This window comes from Pseudonaja textilis, chromosome 8 (assembly GCF_049901715.1).
Source record: "Pseudonaja textilis isolate UNSWEBS1 chromosome 8, rPseTex1.2, whole genome shotgun sequence".
Lineage (NCBI taxonomy): Eukaryota > Metazoa > Chordata > Lepidosauria > Squamata > Elapidae > Pseudonaja > Pseudonaja textilis.
Window position 1 is genome coordinate 8,284,368 of NC_141997.1, and position 21,328 is coordinate 8,305,695.

Sequence of the window (21,328 nt, forward strand, 5' to 3'; positions counted from 1 at the left end):
TTAACAAAATTAAAAAGAGCTTAGGCAACTAAGTTTCATTTCCTTGTTAAAAATATTTCTCATTGATTTTTTAGGGCACTTGTTAGGAATATAAGTCACCTAACAGGTATTTGGGTTAGAAATATATAAACCAGAATAAACATTTTAAAACTGTATCTTTAAGAAAATGCAAAACTGTAATTAGGTGTAGTTTCTCAAATGGCCATAAGATGGAGCCAGAAACCTGGGTTGTTTAGCCTTAGTCTCAGAAGAGAGTGTGAGTCTCTGTTTCCTTCTGTTGGAGAGTATTGCCATTTTTCCTAATTGACTGATATTTTCTGGATTTAATGTAAGTCTGTTACTGAACTGTTTTTGACACTGGACTTTGTTATTGAATTATCCCTGGATTGAAAAAACTGACTGATTTACCTGTGAATGACTTTGGACTGCCTATTTTGAACTTTGCTTAAACCTTCCTGGAAGTAAAAACCTACATTTACTGTACAGTGTATCTGTGTGCTGTGTGTGTATTATTCAAACACTACTCTCAAATACGTCTCCCTGTATGCGCTCCTTCTCCTTACAGGGAATTACCTCAACAGCACTCAACACAAACTCTGGGTGGTAGTTACTTAAATCATAGGATTTCAAAATATGAATATATGTGTACTTTCTACTAAAGGGTATTATGTCAAGAAATCAGTAAAAACCATAACAGGGTAGATGTTATTTTTGCTGGTAAAAGCTCTTAAAATTGACAAGGAATATGTTTGAATTTTAAAAGTCTGTGACTGATCATACATTCTTTCTGTAACTTATTTGATGCAAGGAGTTGAATTTGTGTAATGACAAGAACTATAATGTTTTAATTATTTAGATTCAGTTCAATATGGTATAATAGTAAAACTTATACTGTTTGTAACGTAAACCATATGTAGAGAGCCATAAAAATCACCTTGAAAAAACAGTATGGTAAGGAAATGTTAAGGAAATGTTTTCCTTAACAAGGAAAAGTTAACAACACATTTGAAGCCTGGGAAATGAAGAAAACACGGGAAATGAAGAAAACACGAAAAATGAACAAACTCTGATTGGTTCTGCCATACGTTCCTGTAATATAAGAGAGAGAGAAGTAAAAACAGTCCTTCAGAATTCTATTATTTCTCAATAAAATTGAATTCTAATTAGTTTTGAGGAGTCTGCTTCCTGACCTAGGAAGGACTGACATGCTCCTTCTAATAATTATCTTGATTGTAATAGCATTACAAAATAGAAGTCATAGGTTTAGATGCAATTTTTTAACAGTAATGTAATTCACAGGAAACAAATTGCTGTTATTTTTAGTTGTTAATCAATGTTCCAGGAAAATTATAATAGATCTAGTATTTGAGTACAAATTGTAATTCAATACCATAATGTGTGCATGTGTGTGTGTCTTCATGTGTATTACTGTTCCTATTAGTTCTGAACCTGAAATCTAAACATATGTACCTCAGATTTGTTTAACAGAAATTTATTGTGTTAATAAATTGTGTGAATTGGAAAAATGGTAGTTATAGAAGTAGGCCTTGTTTAGGAACTGCAATTTGGACCAGCAACTTGAATAGTAAGCTAATGGTCACTAAGTGAAAAATCACATGACCATGACTGCTTATGATTTTACAACAGCTTTCCTTTCCTTTCCAGCATCTGAAGGAGTAACCCTAAAATTCCAAGTGAGGAAGGTTTTCAGATTTCAACTCACAAAGAAATGGATTAAAAGGGCAACTCTTGGAGCCTCCCCCACATTTCTCCAACCTTAGCAATATTCACCCAAATGCTGGGATAGTTTGAAAAAAGAGATGTCTGGATTACATTCATTGGAGAGAAAAAAGATTACAAAACAATAAGCAGACACAGTGAGCCATGAACTCTCAGCTCTCAGCAAACAAAGCCTTTAATGTGAAACTGATCAGAGTCTTGTTAGTTACAAGCAGCAACTGAGAGGTTGCTGTAGGAGTCAATCAACTAGGTGCTGTACAGGCCCTTTTGCATATTTAGATCCCCAAGCCCAATGATAAAACCAAGTTTTTAAGGATTTATGAAAAGTCAGTAGGCTTGAAGCTGTTCTGATAATCAGTGTGATGATATTCCAAAGAGTAGCTGCTAGAACAGAAAAAATCCCCTTCCTGGGCCTCACCAGATGTCATTTCTAGCAGATGGGATCCAGAGCTAGACCTAATGGCGATAAATAGATGAATTTGGGGGCAGGCAGTCCTTTGAATAATAAACAATAATATGGTAACCAATATTGCCATTAAAAATGTCCCAGTCAAACCTATAGCATAATGCAGCAATAGAACTTTAAATTCCAAATGTCCGTGGAGATTCTAAGTCATCCAGATCATCATTCTCCCAAAGGTGCTTTCTCAAAAGGCAACTGGACTTTGTTTTTCCTTGAGGTTATTATGCTTCTCATCCAAGAAGCTTCAAGAATGCTTCAAGCTTCAAACATCTTCAAGGAAAAACAAAGTACAGTTTCCTTTTGAAAAAGTCCCTTTGGGATTTAAATTCTGAAGCAGTGGGGTATATCCAAATTTAAAGTTCTTCAACATGTCTAATTTCATATACTATGTATTAGTCCATGACCTAATAGAAAACCGAACTTTAATAAATTTTGCTGGCTCCACTGCCAGCCCCTATTCTACCTTCTCTCACAGAGAACCTTATTTATTGTGGCTTCATAGTACCATAGTGTACAGGCTTATTAAGGCAGAGGATGGTAATTTCCCCAACTGTTTCTCTAACTTCTCCCCATATGTCATCAGCTGTGGAAAAATATTTACTAGTCAATCTGGGACTAGGGAGGAGGAAGTTTTGTCAAATATTACAAAGCATATTGCTGAGTTTTGTTTTGTCTTTTTAAATTAACTTTGATTTTATTTATCAATTGCAAGACTGATTTATCTCTGAAGTCTGAAATCTCTAGTCATGCAAGTTTATATTGCAGGTCCAGGATTTTGTGCAGAAATTATTTCATGTTATTTTAATATTTCTTTTTGCCAAAAGGGCTGTAGCAGATGTGAAAACTCTTATTTGTCTCACTGACAAATTGTTTTAGTCTCAGAACCCAAAACTTTAGAAATAATACTGTACAATTTTTCCCAAGTTTTATTCCATGCTCTTATTATAGATGTTGCAGTAGTGGATATGAGTGATTTTTCCAGGCAACCCGCCCTGTTCTACCACCTTGGGGTACGTGAAAGCTTTGATATGGCCAATAATGTTATACTTTACCATGATACGGATGTTGATACTTCTCAGTCACTGAAGGTATGTTTTTATTCTGTTGTTACATTAGAAAGATTTAAAAATATGGTACTATAATAAATTGCAATAAATATAGATACATCTTTTTAAAAATATGTTTTTAAAAATTTTAAATTTATTTTATTATAAAACAAAAGATAAAGTATAAAAGATAAAAGTATTGAATTTTGCACTGGATATACTTGGATAATTCAATATATATCAGTAATAAATTATAAACAGTAAAACAATACATTGCATTAATTGATTAATTAAAATAATACTAAAAATTAGAACTAAATTATGATTATAAATTATAATTCAAGATTATTTTATATGGCAAAAAACCTCAAATCTCAGACATGGCCAATATGGTATATAACATTACAGTGCAAAAATTATAAATGATGTATGTATCAGACTTTTTATATAGAAAGTTAGAAAGTTAGTCTTTATATCAAAACCCACTTCCACAATTTAATTAGCTTTTCTCCCAAAGAATATCTTCCAATAAAAATCCCTGCATTTGTTAATTTACAGTATATAGTAATAATTCAGTGAATTTGGAAGAGGTTTGGTGAAATTTGAAAGGAATATCTCTGATTGAAATTAAATTGCATTGTTGTATGCTGCTCAGCCTCACTTCCTCTGTGTGTGTGGCCATATAAATTTGATTAATTAATTAATAAATTACAACCTTCAAAATCTGTTTCATTCTACTATGTCACTTTACAATATTTTGGAACTTTACAGTAATACCATTGTATATGGATAAAGGATTTTATATAACTCCTTGTGAGTTATAACAAAATTTATATTAAAAATAGCATACAGTTATGAGTAAAACATTCCAGATTAAAGGAAAAGTTTTAAGAGATGATAGATAAATATAATTTATATGTCATAATCAGATTAACAAAAAAAAAACACCCCGAAACCCTGGTAATGTTACTTCTTGGGTTTTTTTAAAATTTCCAATTTAGTTATTGTATTCCTACATTATGTATTTCTACATTCAAATAAAATTCCAGAGTTGAAGAGAATTTTTTTGTAAGTGGATATTGCATGAAGCAAAATATTATTAGCTTAATTTAAGAATTAAACTTCATCTTCGTTTAAGACAAATGGATATGCTAAGTTCTTATCTATCTCATTAAAAAACCAGCATTACTTTTATCAAATAGTAAAATCCACATAGAGTATTTAAAGATTTTCAGTTTTCAAACCAGTAGCATCATTTTTTTTAAAAGGCAGTATTTATTATACTTACATAAGATTGCATGCTTTGTTTTTTTCAGGACATGGTATCTCAGAAAAACACAGTAAGTATACAAGCTCCTATCTTTTAAAATGTTCATTGGGAATATTACAGAATAGCTAATTTGAGAGAATTTTCAGAGAATTGTAAATTCAAATATATGCTGAAGAATGAATGTCAAATACTTGTTAAACCTCTTTAAACTTTGTTAAGAATGGGCTATGTTATACAGGTAGTCCTCAACTTACGACAACAGTTGTGCCCACAATGTATGTTGCTAAGTGAGAAATTTGTTAACTGAATTTTGCCCCATTTTACAACTTTTCTTACCACATTTGTTTAGTGAATCATTGCAATTCTTAAATTAGTAAAATGGTTGTTAAGTGAATCTGGCTTCCCCATTGACTTTGCTTGTCAGAAGGTTGCAAAAAGTGATCACGTGACATGGGGCACTGCAACCATCATAAACATGAGCCAGTTGCCAAGCATCTGAATTTTGATCATGCGACTAGAGGGATAGTTGTAAGTGTGAAAAACAGTCAATGTACTTTTGTAGCTTCGAACAATCACTAAACAAACTGTTGTAAGTCGAGGATTACTTGTACAAATATGCTACATGTTATGTATAATACATATTAAGTTTATTTTAAATGATTACAATTTGTGATTAGAGTAAATGGTTTACATGTTTTTTAAAAAAATTCAGATACAAAAAGTTTATTAAAATATATGTATTTTTGTGAAAAGCAGATAAAACTATAACCACTGTGATTAAATGATTAAAAAATAACTAAACCAGTGTGACTTGGTAGACAAGTACTACTGTAAATAGTTTGTGATAAATAGGTATGAGTATAAAAATCTGGACACAAAGACTATTATATTACTAACAACATTGCATTTGGAAATTGTCTTCTCTTAAAAATGTTGAGAACAGCATTGTTTTATGAAATTTGTTATTCCACCTAAAGACAGAATTATGTGTGCCTCAGATGGGAAAATATTTTCACATTAGCTACTTAATCAATAGAGCATTGAAGGTATTTACTAAGTTTTCCAAGAGTATAGGTGTACTAGCTTTTTGTGTGAAGTATTTCACTTTGCAGGATCCATATTCAAAATGTAAGTTGGACAGGACAAATAAATATCTGAGATCAGGGTAAAAGCTAAATTTCATTTCAATTAATTGATGTTGAGTTTGGTACAGGGCATTTAATTGCCAATATGTTTAATATTTGTCCACTTTATCAGATAGACTGTTATAGGTCTACGGCAAAATTTGAAGGGGTTCTGGAGGCCTCGCTCAATACTTATATATGGGATACTATAGAATTGGTAGGACCTCTTACCCTGCAGTCATGTTTTTTTTTAAATTTGTATTTATTTCATTTTGTTGTGGAAAAATTCAACAAACATTACAGGAATTAAAAGCATGGCCAATTCAGGGATGTAATGATCAGGTAAAAGTCCATAATTCTTTCTATAAACAAGATTTCCCATAGTCTTTTCCTCAGGTCTGGACATTGAGAATTTCAGTAATGAACAATTGCTGGAGCTTAGTAGAGCACCCATTGACACATTTTGGATATTTGTGGACCTGCTCCTTCTGTTTGCTGTTGGTGCTACCTGTTTACCTATTTTCTTCAAACAAGCAGTAAAAAGGAGCAAGGAAAAACAACAGTAATTTAGGTATCTCTTTCCTTAAAATGATGAAGAAAATATATGCAGCATCCATCCATCCATCCATCCATCCATCCATTCATTCGTTTCAGTATTTTTTCTAGAGCTGCTTGAAAAAGGGCATCTTAGAAACATCATAGTATTAGAAAAGAATAATGGTCATTCAAAGGGAATAATAAAACTTATTTTCTGATTCAACATCTAATATTAAAAAGTCTGACAAACACCCTGCCCTAAGGCCCTAGGTTTTCAAAGCTAATTTAAGGGCAGATGGGGTAGTAGTAAAGAAGATTCTCTTACCAAGTACCCAAATCTAAAATAGCAGTCTTGATTCTGTACTTTTGCGCGCATACTAGTGCCAGATGCCACTATCAAAGCAACATCTGCTTTTTGGGGTCCCTTTTTGCTAGAAATAAATACAGTATATAGTCTCTATTAAAGTGAAGATTGTATTCGTGGATGCAAATGTAGAAAAATCCTTATCTTTATATTAAATACACTAGCTAGATTTTCTCCAGCAAAGTATAAATTAATTAATAAAATAAATAAATAATGCATAATAAATCTCATTTCTGTTTCTATTGCTATTCTAGTCCAAGTAGGAAATATAGAACAAAATAAGAAGGATAGAATAAATTAGCTGAGGGGATTCACAAAAATATGGATTGGCCTAGCATTCAATGAAGACTATGTAATTATTAGCATGGCAATATTACAAACTCAGAAACTCTACATAGATTCTTGTTCTAGATGCCCTTTTTCATCTAGATGGTTATTATACATTTAAATAATATGTAGGATTGGTTGCTGGGATGTAGGAAATGATTGATGGCTTGAGAAATGCAAAAGATACATATAAATCTACTACAATATATTGGTGGAGTCACCATAATATTACAGTAAGAGCAATACTAATCTGGCTAGGAAGGTTCTCCTCACTTCTCTTCCCAGAAAACTCAATTTCCTTTTGCAGGGAGGTAAAGTGTTTTTTCCCTAAGAATTCCCAGGACAGCAACTTTTATTAGTGAATGGCATGTTCAGTATCAAATAATTATTGCTGTGATAATTATTTCTTTTAATTGTGTCATATATTAGCTTTATCTATACAATTAAGACAATTGAAATGTTTGATTCAGGTATGTGCATCTGCCTATGTGTTGAATTGGCAGATATATGCAATTGTCATGTAGTAAAAATGATTGTAATTCAATAGTAAATCAAAGGAAGAATGGAGAATTAGATGTTCAGTTAAAGGGAAGTGCTAAAATTTCCATGATAAGATGCTGGATTTGGAGAAAGTAATGCTGATTTTCAAAATCTAATGAGGGACAACTTTTTGATATATAGTAGTCTTCTGGAGTGAGTGTCCATGCTTATTCTTAGTTGTACATTTAAAAACTTTTCAAATGCAAAAAGATTTATGGATTGCATATGGAAATATGTTTTTCTTTATATGTTTATTATTTAAAATAATAATTTGACATCTTCTCCCCTTAAAAAAATGTTGTAATTAGAATATTAATTTTGTTAGAGAAGTATATTGAGTTGAGGACAGAAATTATACAAACTTTTATCTTAATGTGTTGATTGGGTTATGGCCTTTGAACCTTAGTTAAACTAAATTGGAAAAGCCTGTAGTTTCACATATGTTTTGAATGAACACACTATTATGAAATTAAGCTTTATCTTACTTAAAATAAAATTCAAGGTTCATTACTACTGTTTTTTTAAAGACTAATCTTCTATATATATAAAAGTGAAATACCACTCACACATCATCACAAAAACTCCAGAACCGTAAAGCTTAGTTTAAACTTGAAATTTGGCACGTATGTTCCTCTTGGCTTCTAGGTGCTCACAAAGAAAGGAGTTTCGAAATGATCATCAGAGTGTTAGTATTTCGTATATTATTATTAACACACACTGATGCTAAGGAGTTCTACTCCCACTCCCCACCTGAAAAGAAATCTGTTCCAAATGCAAAACACAAGCAGAGGAGAGGAGTTTCAGTTTCACAGCACCAAGCAGCTTTAGTACAGAACAGTTGAGCTAAGCCACTCCAGGCTCCTTCTTGGGTGACTGACCTGGGTGATTGAGAATCTCCATAGACCAAGGCTCTTCAAATTTGGCAAGTTTAAGACTTGTGGATTTCAACTCCCAGAATTCCTGAGCTAACATGACTGGAGGAGGAATTCTGGGAGTTGAAGTCCACAAGTCTTAAAGCTATCAAGTTTGAAGTCCCCTGCCGTAGACATATCTCAGCATGAAAAATTAAATGCAACTGTTTTCCAATTAATATTCTTGCTTCCTAAGAAATGTTTGCAATTATACATTCCATTAACCTTTGTATTGTACACGTACATGGCAAGCATACTAAAACACATATGTGTATACTTTGCTGTTTTCCTTTTTTGGTTAACAATTCTTTTCTTTTCCGTGTGTCTTGTTTTTAAAATCTGCATCCTTCTCTTCTTCCATTACAATATTGAATAGGCTGTCAGCCATAAATCTTTTCTTCAAGTACATCTACCTCCAGAATACCATAGTGGTAGTATGATGGGCAAAGTACGTATCGCTCTTTTACTCTACTTTACCTTTTATTAATGTTGCTATAAGTTTGCTTCTGTCCTAGTTTTAAAGCAATCGCTTCTTGAACATTTTAAAAATTGTTCTGTTTTAACTCTTGGTGCTCTTGGAATAGCAATGTTATTTTATCAGTCTTTGCCACCAGTGCTGTTAGGGTAGTAACCTTGAGAACCAATATCCTGTTTCTGTAATTGCACGTGATGTGAGATGTAGAAAGAGTACATAGTACCAACATTTTCAAATTATCATTATTCCAGAATCATAATTAACATTAAAAATAGCCTATTTTAATCATACATCAGTTATGTTTTCCAGTACTCTTAGATTAAACCATTCTAATTTTATTTAGAATGGAAATTCTTCTCCTTGGTTCTTAATGTTACTAGTAAATTGAAGAATTGAATATGATCCCACAACCAATATATCTGATAAGCAGATATATTAATTATTACTATTAATTTTACCAAATGGTATATATCCATTCTTTAATGTTAACATCTACCTTGTCTAATGTGTGAAATACAGTCATTTTCTGTTTGCAATACATACATTCCCTGTACACATACTGGAAAAAGATGTTTATAAAAAAAGATTTTATAGAATTCCTTTCATTTACTTAGGTCAAAGATTTTTAAACTTGTTTCAGCTTGCTCATCTACAGTTATAGCAGCTCTTTGCTTTAAATGGTCATCTGCTTAAGTAAAAATCCAAAGTTAGAGATATGATATTTTCATGTGGGGTACACATTTATGGAAATTTGTTTCTAATAGGTCTTCTGTGGCACTTTCTTCTTTTCATTTTTCCTTCTTGGCACCTGTCCTTTTAACACTTCTTAAATTCTTTCTTAAGTTTATGCAACTTTAAATATAGACAACATTTTTGTAGGCATCACAGTTAAACAGGAAAAAACCCCTCACCGTTTTATTGATTTGAGGTGTTTGTTCATGTGTAGTGTAAGCTGTCAACTGGAAAGTAGAGAGAAAACTTATTTAACAGAAGAAACAGAACAAAGTGAGATGTATTGGCTCAATTTTCCCCAACATGACCTCAAGTAACTTTGTTTACAATATATTCAAATTATCTCAAGATATTGGAGTGCAGCCAAAAACATTGGGAAACATCAAAATTGAGAAAGGCAGAAGGAAATAATATTATTTCCCCTGTAATGAAATAGTGATTAAAATGTGTAATGTCAGGCACGCTCCCCAATTTAAAATTCAGTCAATATCCAGAGCTCTTGAACCAATCAGTTTTCATGTCTCTGCTGCAGAACTGATAGGATATATCTCCATGGGGAAATAACTATAAATGAAGCTGAAGTTGCAGCCAGCTGAAAGGAAGCACTTGTAAAAAAAAAAAAAGTCCTAGTTCTAATGCCATGGCAATGGGACACTTCCATAGGTGGGATTCAGCTGGCTCATACCAGTTCAGGCAAACCGGTTGTTAACTTTTTGCACAGTTCGTAGAATTGATTGAATTGTTATGTGGCTTCCCCCTCACCCTCCCAGACTCTACTCGCCTCGGCCAACATCTCCTGAGGCCATTTTGGCATCTCAGTGCTCCTCTAACTGCCCCTCCCCACCCCCCTCCAAGCAAGCAACATCTGCGCAGACGAAGCCCCAAGGCAGCTCTGACAAGGCACTTGAAGGAAGGGGTTGGAGCTACTAAACAGGCAGCCAGTCTAAGTGCCTGAAGGACTCCATCCATCACCAGGTACCTCAGCAGGCGGTGAGCAAGGCCTTGGCTGGCCTCAGCAGACAACAGGCTTCCCAGGGAGCCAATCTAGCGTCCATAGCTGGCTCTGCCCTAAGGAGGCGTTCATTAGGGGCCTTGTGAAGAGGGGCTCAGGCCCAGTCCCCACACAGCGGCATGATCCACAAGCTTCTGCCAGTGATGCATGGCAACCCGGCTGGCTCCTTTGTGGGTGGTGGTTTGCAGGTGGGCACCCCTCCCCTCCCAGCCACTTTTCACCTGGCCTGAGAAGATAAGGCTGATGGTGGGGGAGGGATACACCAGCTCCGGGCCTGTTGTGCTCAGCCAAAGGGTTGCCGGGGGGAACACGGTGAGGCTCGGCCATCTTTTGGGCCTGGCTATTCCACAACTTGACTGGGCGGAGGGCTGGTTGGTGGAGGGGCAATATGAGCAGCACAACCTCAGGGTCCCTGGCCACCCTATCTGCTGGCAGCTGTGGCAGTTGAAACCCAGCAGCTGTGGAGAGTCAGGTAGGAGTGAGATGCAGGCTTACGGAGGGAGCTAAGCCGCAGTGGGTCACCCTGGCTCACTTTTCTCTCTGATACCAGCTGCAGAAGGAAGGGCAGGGCAGGGCAGGTGGGGATTGGAGGTTGCGGCCAGCTGGGTAAACCGAACTGCTGCCTAGCCCAGAGTTGTCAATGGGTGGGCGAGGCGGAGGCTGCAAGGCGTGCCTGACTTGAAGTCCCCTGCCCTTTCTTTCTAAAACTGCCCAAAACAGGGAATGGAAGAAGGCACCTACCCAGCCTCTTTGTGGACACAGAACCCTCGCCAACCGGCCTTGCCCGCCAGCCTCTCTGGGTGACATGGGGCCAGAGGCGATCATTTCTTCACGGGGGACTGGCCAGGAGTTCCCCAACAGGCTCAGGCTAGGTTGGCTAGCTCACACAATGCTCCTCCTACTTTCCTCTCTGCGAGGAAGCCCCAGAGAGAAGAAGCAGCCCAACACACACCCTCCTTCTGTGCCCTGAAGCTGAGCTCCAGGGCCTTTCCATCACTGGCCTTCTGAGGCTGTGGGCTCCTGCTGCTGCTCCCAGAGTCGCTCTCTGGCTGGCAGCCACCGGAAGTCACCATAGTGCCACGTCAACTGCTTCCCTGTGCCGGGAGAGTGTGATGCCAGGTGTGCAAGCGAGGCAGTCACCCAGGATGGCTTCTTTCCATGGCATCATGCAGCTCTCCCAGGGAGGTAGGAGAGGGAGAGAGAAGCTACCTGGCCAGAGAGAAAGTTAATCTTACAAAACAAGCAAGAAGCCAGCGAGAACCAGATTAAAGGGTAACTTTAATATGTGGCATGGCAGACAGGTTTGTTCAGCAGATCAGGACTTTCTATATGGGGAATTATTAATGGAAGTGTTGTTCATTGGGGGAAACTGCTGACATGGGCTTTTGAAAGATAGCCAAACCCCGCATGGATTCTGAAACTGGGAAAGTCCTTTGTCTTGTTGCCCCAAACTCTTTCTTGCTGGCACAAAAAGATTTAAACACTAGAATCCCTGTGTATGCTCCGGCTGCCTGGCCAGTGAGGAAAAGCAGAAGGCCAGGCAGCCTCTCTCTCCCTCTCTTACCTCCCCAGGAGAGCCGCATGACACTGCAGAAGCCTCTACTGCAGCTTTTTTTGTTGCTGTTATTTTGCACCATGGAGAGGGCTGGGAATAGAGGCAAGCAATCTCTGCAGTTGGGAATCCTAGCATCTTGGAAGCCAGGATATCCCTCCTACTGCTTCCCTTCCTCTCAGTCCCAAATTCCAAGCAAGGATTCACCATATTCACCTTCAAGTACTTGAAATGTATCTCCCTACATATCTCTAGGCTAGATAAAACCAAAGCTTTCAACCATTCCGTGAAAAAACTTCCCCTTCAGGTCACTTACCAACTTGGTTGATCCCCTATGGACATGCTTCAATTTCTTAATTTCGTTCTTAAAATGTCCTCCCCAGAATTGGATGCAACTGTAGCTTTGGGCTAAAAGGCTGGTTTAAGTGCCTAGGTTGTTTTCTTGTACACTTCTTGTGATTTCACACTGCCTGGTGTTGCAGTGGAGTTGGGCAGCCCTAAAATTTAAATAATAAATAATAAAATACCCTGTTTAATCAGGATACAGCACCAGAGTCAAAGTCTAAAAAGGTTTCCCAGCTAACCTTTGGCCCCAAACTGGGATGAACAGCCACCTGCCAGAGAGCGGCTCCGGGAGCAGGAGCCTGCAGCCTTTGCAGGCTGGCGGCAGAAAGGCCCTGGCCTTTACAATGTGGTCATGACAGCCAGGTGAGCGATTGCCAATGCACTCTTGGCGGGTGGATGGGCTCAGCTTAACCCTAACTCTCACCCTAACTTAGCAGCCCTCTGCCTTCCCTGCCTTCTCTCCTTTTCCTCTCCTTGGTGTAATGGCCTTTGCTCTTTTGAATGCGCCTGTCTTTGCCTTCATCCAGGCAAAAGTTGGAGGTGCATATAAGCAGGTCCCTCTTCTCTTACTGAAGACCCCATTTGGTGATTTAATGAGAAATATTTTTATTTCTAAGTTGGAGGTCATTGTATAATATGTGAGAGTTTGCTTCTTCAAAGAACTTTCTTTGTCATGTATCATAATGTATGCTTTTAATGTAATAATAATGTTTGGGCATGTACACTTAGTGCAGGGATGTTGAGTTGTCCCTGCCCACTCAGTCACATGACCACCTAGCCACACCTACCCAGCCAGTCATTAGGGCAGAGAACTGGTTGTTAAATTATTTGAATCCCACCACTGGACACTTCCTCTATATAATGGCTTGTGGTTAGTTGTTCACAAATCATTCTAGCCCCACAGGAAGGATTAGATCCTGGGATAGTATAGTAATAGAGAGGGAAACAGGAGGAAGAAAAGGGCCTATTGATGTGTTTTTGATCCTACCATCTTTGAAGCTAAGGCATTTGTTACTAGTATGGTACCGTCCTTTCCCTGGAGTTGCTATGATGTACTGTTCTTGAACAATTCAGACTTTTTATATCTACAGTAACAAAAAGGGTAACCAAAATGAGTAAAATGGTGTACACAGTATATCTTCCCTATATGGAAAAAAATATAGCATGTGCAGGGTTTTTTTTTTTACTTCAAAGGCCTTAAATGATTCAATATAGAGGTGTTCTTCCTGGTCTCAACGATTTTGAAAACAGATAAAAGAAAGATATAATTGGTAAAACTACCGGTATGTAATTCACTTCCATCAGATGACTGATATCCCCAATTCGGAGGGAGTTTTAAAAAGTTTTGTCCATTCATGGAAAATGAGATAATGAATGGATTATTTTTCTTGCTGGCTAATGACTAATCATAGAATCAGACACTTGTATGATGAAAAGGCATTGATTTTATAGCATGTAGATGAGTTCAGTCACAATTTCAACTGTGAACTGTCCAGGTAAAAGAATGTAAGGCTATGGGTCTATAACCTCAGCACTGTGACACATTAGTAATCAGAAGACAAATGGAAATAAATCCCATTTGGGAACCGTTAAAAAAAAAGACCATGTGGCTTTTTCAATTACCAATTGAGAATTTAACATTTAATGTGGATTAAACCTCAGTGTGACAAACTTGCTTTCTTTCCAAGTTGCCTATGTTATTTTAAATACCCTTTCTTAGCAATAGTAGGAAGAATTTTAGGATCAAAATGAAGGGTGAAACAATAGTTCAGCATTTACACCATTACATATTTAATTGTTTGTAGCGCTGTATTTGGAGAAGCTTCTCATTGTATTGAAACTATTTGTGCATAGTTTTTCATATCACTTTACAGCAGAGTTCCCCAATCTTTCCGGCTTTGCAGATTGGGGTGGGTGGGGAGAGGGGATGGTTCTGTGCATGCACGCAGTTCCATTTCATGAGGGGAGTGCACCCGTGCATGCTGCTCATGCAAATTGGAGTGCCTGCACCTGTCCACTGCTCATGCAAATTGGGGATGTGCATGCACTTGCCCACCCCTTCTGTGGCCCAGGGATTGGGGACTTCTGCTATAAAGCAAACTATATGAGAAGCATTACCTGTATACTAGCTTCATTGGATTTAGAAGAGTGAAGAATTCCATTTAAAGATTACATAGATTCCTATCAAAGTATCATAGGCTTCCTCTTTGCAGTAACCATAGAGGAAATATTTCACTTTGTAGACTAAATCAAGGCCTTATTTAATTCATGTTTACAAAACTAAATTTAAAATTGTGGAATTTTCCCGCATAGGCAGTCATGTCTTGTTACATGGTCTTTTGTTATATGGATGAAAGCTGATTGTATTTTGCATAAAATTCAGAGAAACTTTAAAAATTGTATTTCTATATCTTCCTTGTGCTTTCTTTTTAATACGCAATATTTTAATTTATTGTCCTCAGGCTTCAAGTGGCAACTATCACTTCATTCCATACACTATATCATCATGTGATGATTATTTTTGTTGTGAAAGTGATGCCCAGCGGAGAGCATCTGAGTACATCCAATCTAATTGGGATACCATCTTAGGCCCACTCTGTGTTCCACTAATGGACAAGTTTATAAGCCTCCTCAAGGATATTCATATCACTTCAGGGTAATCTATCGCTCTTTAATGGTTTTATTAATCATTTCTTTTTCTATTTTTTTCTTTTAAAACAAAGCTCCAAGATGTTCTGCAATCACAATATTTCTCTGCCTACTGCATTGGTGTGTTTTTAATTTGCTCCAAGTTGTATCTTTCTTATGCAACTGTTCTAATAAACTAACGCTAGTAACATGGAAATATATTTAAAAATATTAATAAGTGAAATCAGAACTGATGATCTGTCCCAGTGGTAGAAGTGTGCATAAAGAAAGAAAACTTCAAACTCTGCTTTTAAAATAAGACATTGAAAGTAGCATCTGAAGAGCGAGAAGCTTATAATTTCTGTCTCCAATTCTGACTCCACTTCCAAGGCTGCTAAAAGCTCATATTGATTGGATACAATAAGTGAAACTTCAGTACTTAATGGCATAGAATCAGGGATAGAGACAAGAATAGAACATAGAATACTTTATTGGCCAAGTGTGATTGGACACACAAGGAATTTGTTTTGGTGTAAATACTCTCAGTATAAAGAAAAGATACATTTGTTAAGAATCAAGAATCATAACGTACAACACTTAATGATAGTCATAGTTCATTCTACTTGCAGGTCCAGAGTTTGTTTGAACTCTTTCTTCTTCCTCATTGGAAGGAATTTATAAAAGCAATTAAAAAGATTAAAGTAGTTTGCATAATGTAACTTTCAAAAGAAATGTTATATTAAAAAATGTTTAAAACTGTTTATTTTTTAAACAAAGTATACCAAGGGTACAGATAGTCCTCAACTTACAACCACAATTGAGCCAAAAACTCTGTTGCTAAGTGAGAAAGTTGTTAAGTGAATTTTGCCCCTTTCTGAGACCTTTCTTGCCACAGTTGTTCAGTGAATCACTGCAGTTAAGTCAGTAATACAGTTGTCATGAATCTCGCTTCGCCATTGACTTTGCTCATCCGAAAGTCACAAAAGGTGATTACATGACCCCATGAGACTGCAACTGTCATAAATACATCCCAGTTGCTAAGCAGTTGCTAAGCAGCTGATTTTTGATCACGTGACCCTGAAGATGCTGGAACAGTTGTAAATATATAAAATTGTCATAAGTCACTTTTTCAGTGCCATTGTAACTTCAAACTGACATTGAATAAACTGTTGTAAGTTGAAGACTACCTGTATATAGATTGCTGGCTACCTACTAGGCATACCTTAAGAAATTGATGTAAACCTTTAATGTCCTAAATGGACCAGGACCTAATCATGCAAGGGACCATTATCCTGTTATGCACCTGACCGAGTGTTAAGATCAATAGGCTCTTTTGAAGAGATAGCCCACTTTTGTTTTCCTGTTAGATACTTGTTTCTGCCATGCTATGGAATTTTGTGTGTCACATTCTGTCTATTCTTTGGGAATATTCTTTGAGATTCTTTGGGAGCACCTTTGGGAGTACCATTCTCTCATTTAGTAAAACTATAAAGACCTCCTCACTATGATTTGAATTGTTTCATGATTTTAGTATTTATTTTATTGTTAATTTTAATTTTCAAATTGTTATGTTGTTTTGCTTTGTTTTTGTTAGTTGCCTTGACTAGTTAAGTTAGCAAGAAGACAGGGTTGTGGATTTCCAGGCTCAGTTTGAATTTTGAACTGGGTTTTTATTATAATTAGACAGAAACATGGGATCTCTCCATTCATAACATTCCTTATTTATGTTCAGAAGATACTCATCAACAACTTTCTGAGGTATAAATTGCATTAAGGTATAAACATCCTGCAGAGAAACCAGAGTCTGTGGTTTCAGTGTTTTATACTTTAATATGCCAGATATCTGTTAAATAACTTTGTGTTCCTATTGTGTTTAATTCCTTAGTACATATTATAAGGAAAGTCTGTTAAATGACATCAGAAAAGCTAGAGAGAAATATCAAGGAGAAGAACTTGCAAAAGAACTGGCTAGGATTAAACTTCGTATGGATAATACTGAAGTCCTGACTTCTGACATTGTGATAAATTTACTCCTATCCTATAGAGATATCCAGGTATGTTACCTTTACCTGAAAATGCAGAATTTGCCCATTTATGAAATGGATGTTTCTCATCTTAATTCTCCCCTTTAAGAACATCTATTTTAAGTTAAAAACTGCTTTTCCTGCAATATGTTGTATCTTTCTGTATGATATTCATCAGGCTTAAATTGAAGTTGAGGAAGTGAATCATATAAATAGTTGTTATGCAATCTGACTGACCTTCGGCATATATATTGCATATCTATTGCCCTTACAAAGATATTATCTAAAAGGATACTTTTTAATTTTCACTTCTGACTTTCTGCCAGTTACATATAGATTTGAGAGAAGATCATCCATCTAGGAGAGTCACACCAATGACTTGTTACCAAAAGCAAAGATAGCATTAATTCCTAAATCCTGAACCCAAAGTGTCCAGCTTGCTTCACATCATGGCTTTTCTTGAGCACTTGAAGGTGGAGGGTGTTAGGGACGTACAGTTTTGAGCCCTTCCAGGCCAGTCCTTCTCTGGAGGTTAGCAGCCCACTGTTGTTCCTATATCAAGGATCAGATAGCAGTTCAGCTTTAAGTTTCTGAGTCAGACTCCCCCCTCTATGGCTCACCCTCTTTGTGCCTGCTGCCAGGTTAGGACTTGCATCACTGTCTGAGGTGGGAGGAATCATGGCATGGAATCCTTGCATTTACTATTGTATTGTGGCATTTGTGACAGTGCATCAGCTAAAAGATTTTTTTCCTCCTGGAATGTACTTCAATGTGAAGTGTAAATAATTGAAGTATTGTGCCCACCAGACTTGCTTAGGCAACAGTTTCCATGGGGTCCTAAGTGCCTCCAGATTTTTATGATCAGTCCATACTTCCAAAGGCATTGTGCCTCATTCAAGGAAGTGTTGCCATGTAAGCAATGCCCAGCATTCTGCGTAAGCTTCCTTCTCCCATACTGCCCCATCTCCTTTCAGTCTCAGTGAGCATGCGGGAGGTGTATGCACATGACTACAAGTCCTCCTCCACATTTTTTTGAAGGAGAACTGTGGCCACTGCCATGTCACTGACATCTGCTGGGATGATGAACAGCTGTTCTAGGTCCAGGTGCTTAAATTTCAGCTCTTCGGCAAAGAGTCTTTTGAGGGTCTCAAAAACTGCTTGGCATTTGAGTGTCCATTGTAGGAGCTGACTTAGTCAGGGTTAACCCCTCCCTCTCCTGTTCTTAGTAGTTCAGTGATGGGGAGGGCAATCTCAGCAAAAGAGGGGATACACTGTTGGTTGCGAACTCAAGAAAGGTTTGGAGTTACTTGTGGGTTCGAGGGGGTTGCTAATCCAGGATGGCCTTGACTTTCCCTGGGTCCATTTCAATCCCCTCACTGGACACTAGGTATCCTAGATAGTATAGTCTGGTCTTGTGGAATTTGCACTTGGACAGTTTGGCATACAGGTTCGTTGCTAGGAGCTTCTTAAGCACCTCACGAACCAATTTAATGTGCTCCTCCATGGTCTCAGCAAAAATGAGAATTTCATCTAAGTACACAAGGACCCCCATGTACAGGTGCTTGTGTAGTACTTCATTGATCAATTGCATGAACATAGCAGGGACTGCCTGGAGGTCCTAGCGGGCAGTTGAATGCTGTTTTCCACTCATCCCCCTCTTTAATCCACACCCAGTAGTATGTCTCTTGCAGATCTAATTTGGTAAATATTTTTCCTTTTGCCAAGTGGGCCAGCATGTCATTCATTAGGGGAAGTGGGTACACATTTTCCACGCATATGACATTAATCCCCCTAAAGTCTACGCATAATATTATTCCATCTTTTCTTTAAACAATACTGGTGCAAACATGACTTTGCCAGCTATATGAATCCTCTGGCCAGGTTCTTATTGATGTATTCCCTTAGTTCTTTCATTTCATAGAGTCATAGGGTCATAGAGTATAGCTTTGGCTTGGACAGTTTAGCACTGGGCAGGATCTTGATGGTGCAGTCAGTAGGCTGGTGAGGGGTAGTATATCACATTCTGCTCACTAAAAACTTCTGCTAGGTCCTGTTATTCCCTGGGGATTTGGCGGGGGGCTGGTGGCTCTCTAATGCAGTCTTCAGCTGCTTGCCTCACTTAGTGTCACTCAGGTTCTGGACAGTGCCCTCTTCAGGTCTGCTAGGAAGAAGGAGGGGACATACCCCTAGCCTCATCTTTCTTCCCTCCCTTTCCCACCCAGAATTATGGCCTCTGTCATTTTTTCTGCCACTACAAAACGGATGATTTCCCAGAACTGACCCATCTCTATTATTATTGGTTTGGTAAGGAGCGTAGTGGGGCTTTCCCTATCGGTGAACTGTTGACCTGCTCAAACCTCATGGAACGGGGTAACTTTTTAGCTTTGATTCCCAGTTTTAGAACTGTCTACAAACTGATTAGGCAGCGGGTACAGCCTGGCTCTATTAAGGCAGTGGTTGCCAACTGGTGGTCCGCGAGAAAATTTTGGTAGGCCACAGAAAAATCTTACCCCCCAAACAATTAATCTGTGCTGCACAGAAACACAAGGCTGCACTGCCCATGTGGCCCATGGGAACCCTCCCTGCCCACTCTCCTTACCTGGCAAACTTGCCTGCTAAGTTGCTATTTTTCCTTTTTTTTTCATGACCATCGGCTGTTCTGCTGTGCCAGGAGATTTAGATTAGCTAGGAAGCAGGAAATGGTTGGATTTCTTGCTTTCTAGCTAGTCTTTAGATCTTCGTCTCTGCTTTTAAGCACAGCCAAACCTCCCTTAGGGCTGAAGGTTCTATTATTCAGTGCAGACTCATGGCAAGCAAATTTTATGTGATATACTGAGCTAGCCAATGGCGGATAGATAGATCACTGAATGATTCTGTGAGCAACTCAATCTGCCTGCCTGCTTTGCCTGGTTTTGGGTAAAAGTTGCTCTTTGTTTTATAAAAAAAATCAATATTTACATACATGGTGTGTTGTGAGTTAATTTTGTGAGTTTGCTTGCAAACAAATTTTATGTGACAGACTGAGCTAACCAAATGCAGATAGCTAGATCTCTGAATGAATCTGTGATTCTGTGAGCAACTTAATCTACCTGCCTGCTTTGCCTGATTTTGGGTAAAAGTTGCTCTTTTTTTATAAAAAAATCAATATTTATATAAATATTTATATTTGCGTACAAGCCATGCCCAGCCAGTCACATGTCACCAAGCCACACCCACAAATTAGGCCATGCCCACTGAACCGATTAGTGATCCCTGGGATTTAAAATTATGAGTTTGGTGGTGCCTGAGGTTCAAAAGGTTGGGTGACCCCTGTATTAAGGTATCCACAGCCCCCTGGTTCCTGAATTTTGGCACGAGTCTTTGGGGGATGGTGAAGGGGTGGATGGCCTCACTTACCTCTGGGTCATCCTTGGCCTCACCTTCGCTCTCATAGGGACAAGGCTGTCAGCTGTCCTGGGCTAGAGTTCTCTCTTGGGAGTGGGAGGAAAGACCTTAACCTGGACAATACACTGTATTCAAAATGCTTATATATAAATAAGTGAAAAACTTGACTTTAAAAAATATTTTAGGAGTGTTGGTCATAGCCATATTTGCAAAGTAGAAAAAGGATAAATGTTTGATGCATGAATTTTGTTTATAAATATTTTATTATCCTTTGCTACTGCTAGGATTATGATGCTATGGTGAAACTAGTGGAGACATTGGAAATGCTCCCAACTTGTGATTTGGCAGATCAGCACAATATCAAATTTCACTATGCCTTTGCACTGAATAGGTAAGCTAACATTTTATATATTTTATTCTAATGTTTGATAGATATTTTATGCAATTAGTGAACTACCATGGATATCTTAAAAATAGCTTTATTGTTAAAGTTTCATAGAGTGAAATTTCAAATTTACTGGACCTCAGTACAATGGACTTGCACATAATAGACCAAATTCTGCTGCCATTTATACAATTATGCCATTATGCAAATGATGTGACTGTATTTTGTGAAAAGTGATGTTGTTTTCAGAAAGATATAATCACTTCACAAGATATTTGTTAATAACTAATAACATCCTCCCAATTAGTTAATTTTTAATTTTCATACCATAATTTTATATTAAAAACAAAATCATTTTCTGACCCAATTTTATTCAGTTTAACTGGCATTTTTGATATATATATTTCCAGCCATTTGTCATAAACTTTCACTAATTCTACTTTGAAAACAGTGCTTGGACACTATTAGA

The 21,328-nt window shown here is 37.4% G+C and overlaps 1 protein-coding gene across 9 annotated transcripts in view; it reads left to right on the forward strand.

The window, feature by feature from the left end:
- Positions 1–21,328, forward strand: part of MAP3K15 (mitogen-activated protein kinase kinase kinase 15) — an 87,136-nt gene that overhangs the window by 9,058 nt on the left and 56,750 nt on the right. For 4 of the 9 annotated variants that reach the window (XR_015744531.1, XM_087938231.1, XM_026714180.2 and 1 more), the window contains exons 2-7: positions 3,152–3,291; positions 4,566–4,589; positions 8,699–8,770; positions 14,901–15,094; positions 16,952–17,120; positions 20,759–20,865. Coding sequence is in view for 8 of the 9 variants with exons in the window: in XM_087938231.1 (XP_087794357.1) it covers positions 3,152–3,291; positions 4,566–4,589; positions 8,699–8,770; positions 14,901–15,094; positions 16,952–17,120; positions 20,759–20,865 (706 nt within the window). In the remaining variant the exon portion in view is untranslated. Of the gene's footprint in view, positions 1–3,151; positions 3,292–4,565; positions 4,590–8,698; positions 8,771–10,429; positions 10,505–11,809; positions 11,843–14,900; positions 15,095–16,951; positions 17,121–20,758; positions 20,866–21,328 lie in introns of those variants that run through there. The other 5 variants (XM_087938232.1, XM_087938230.1, XM_087938237.1 and 2 more) reach the window with 5 other exon arrangements.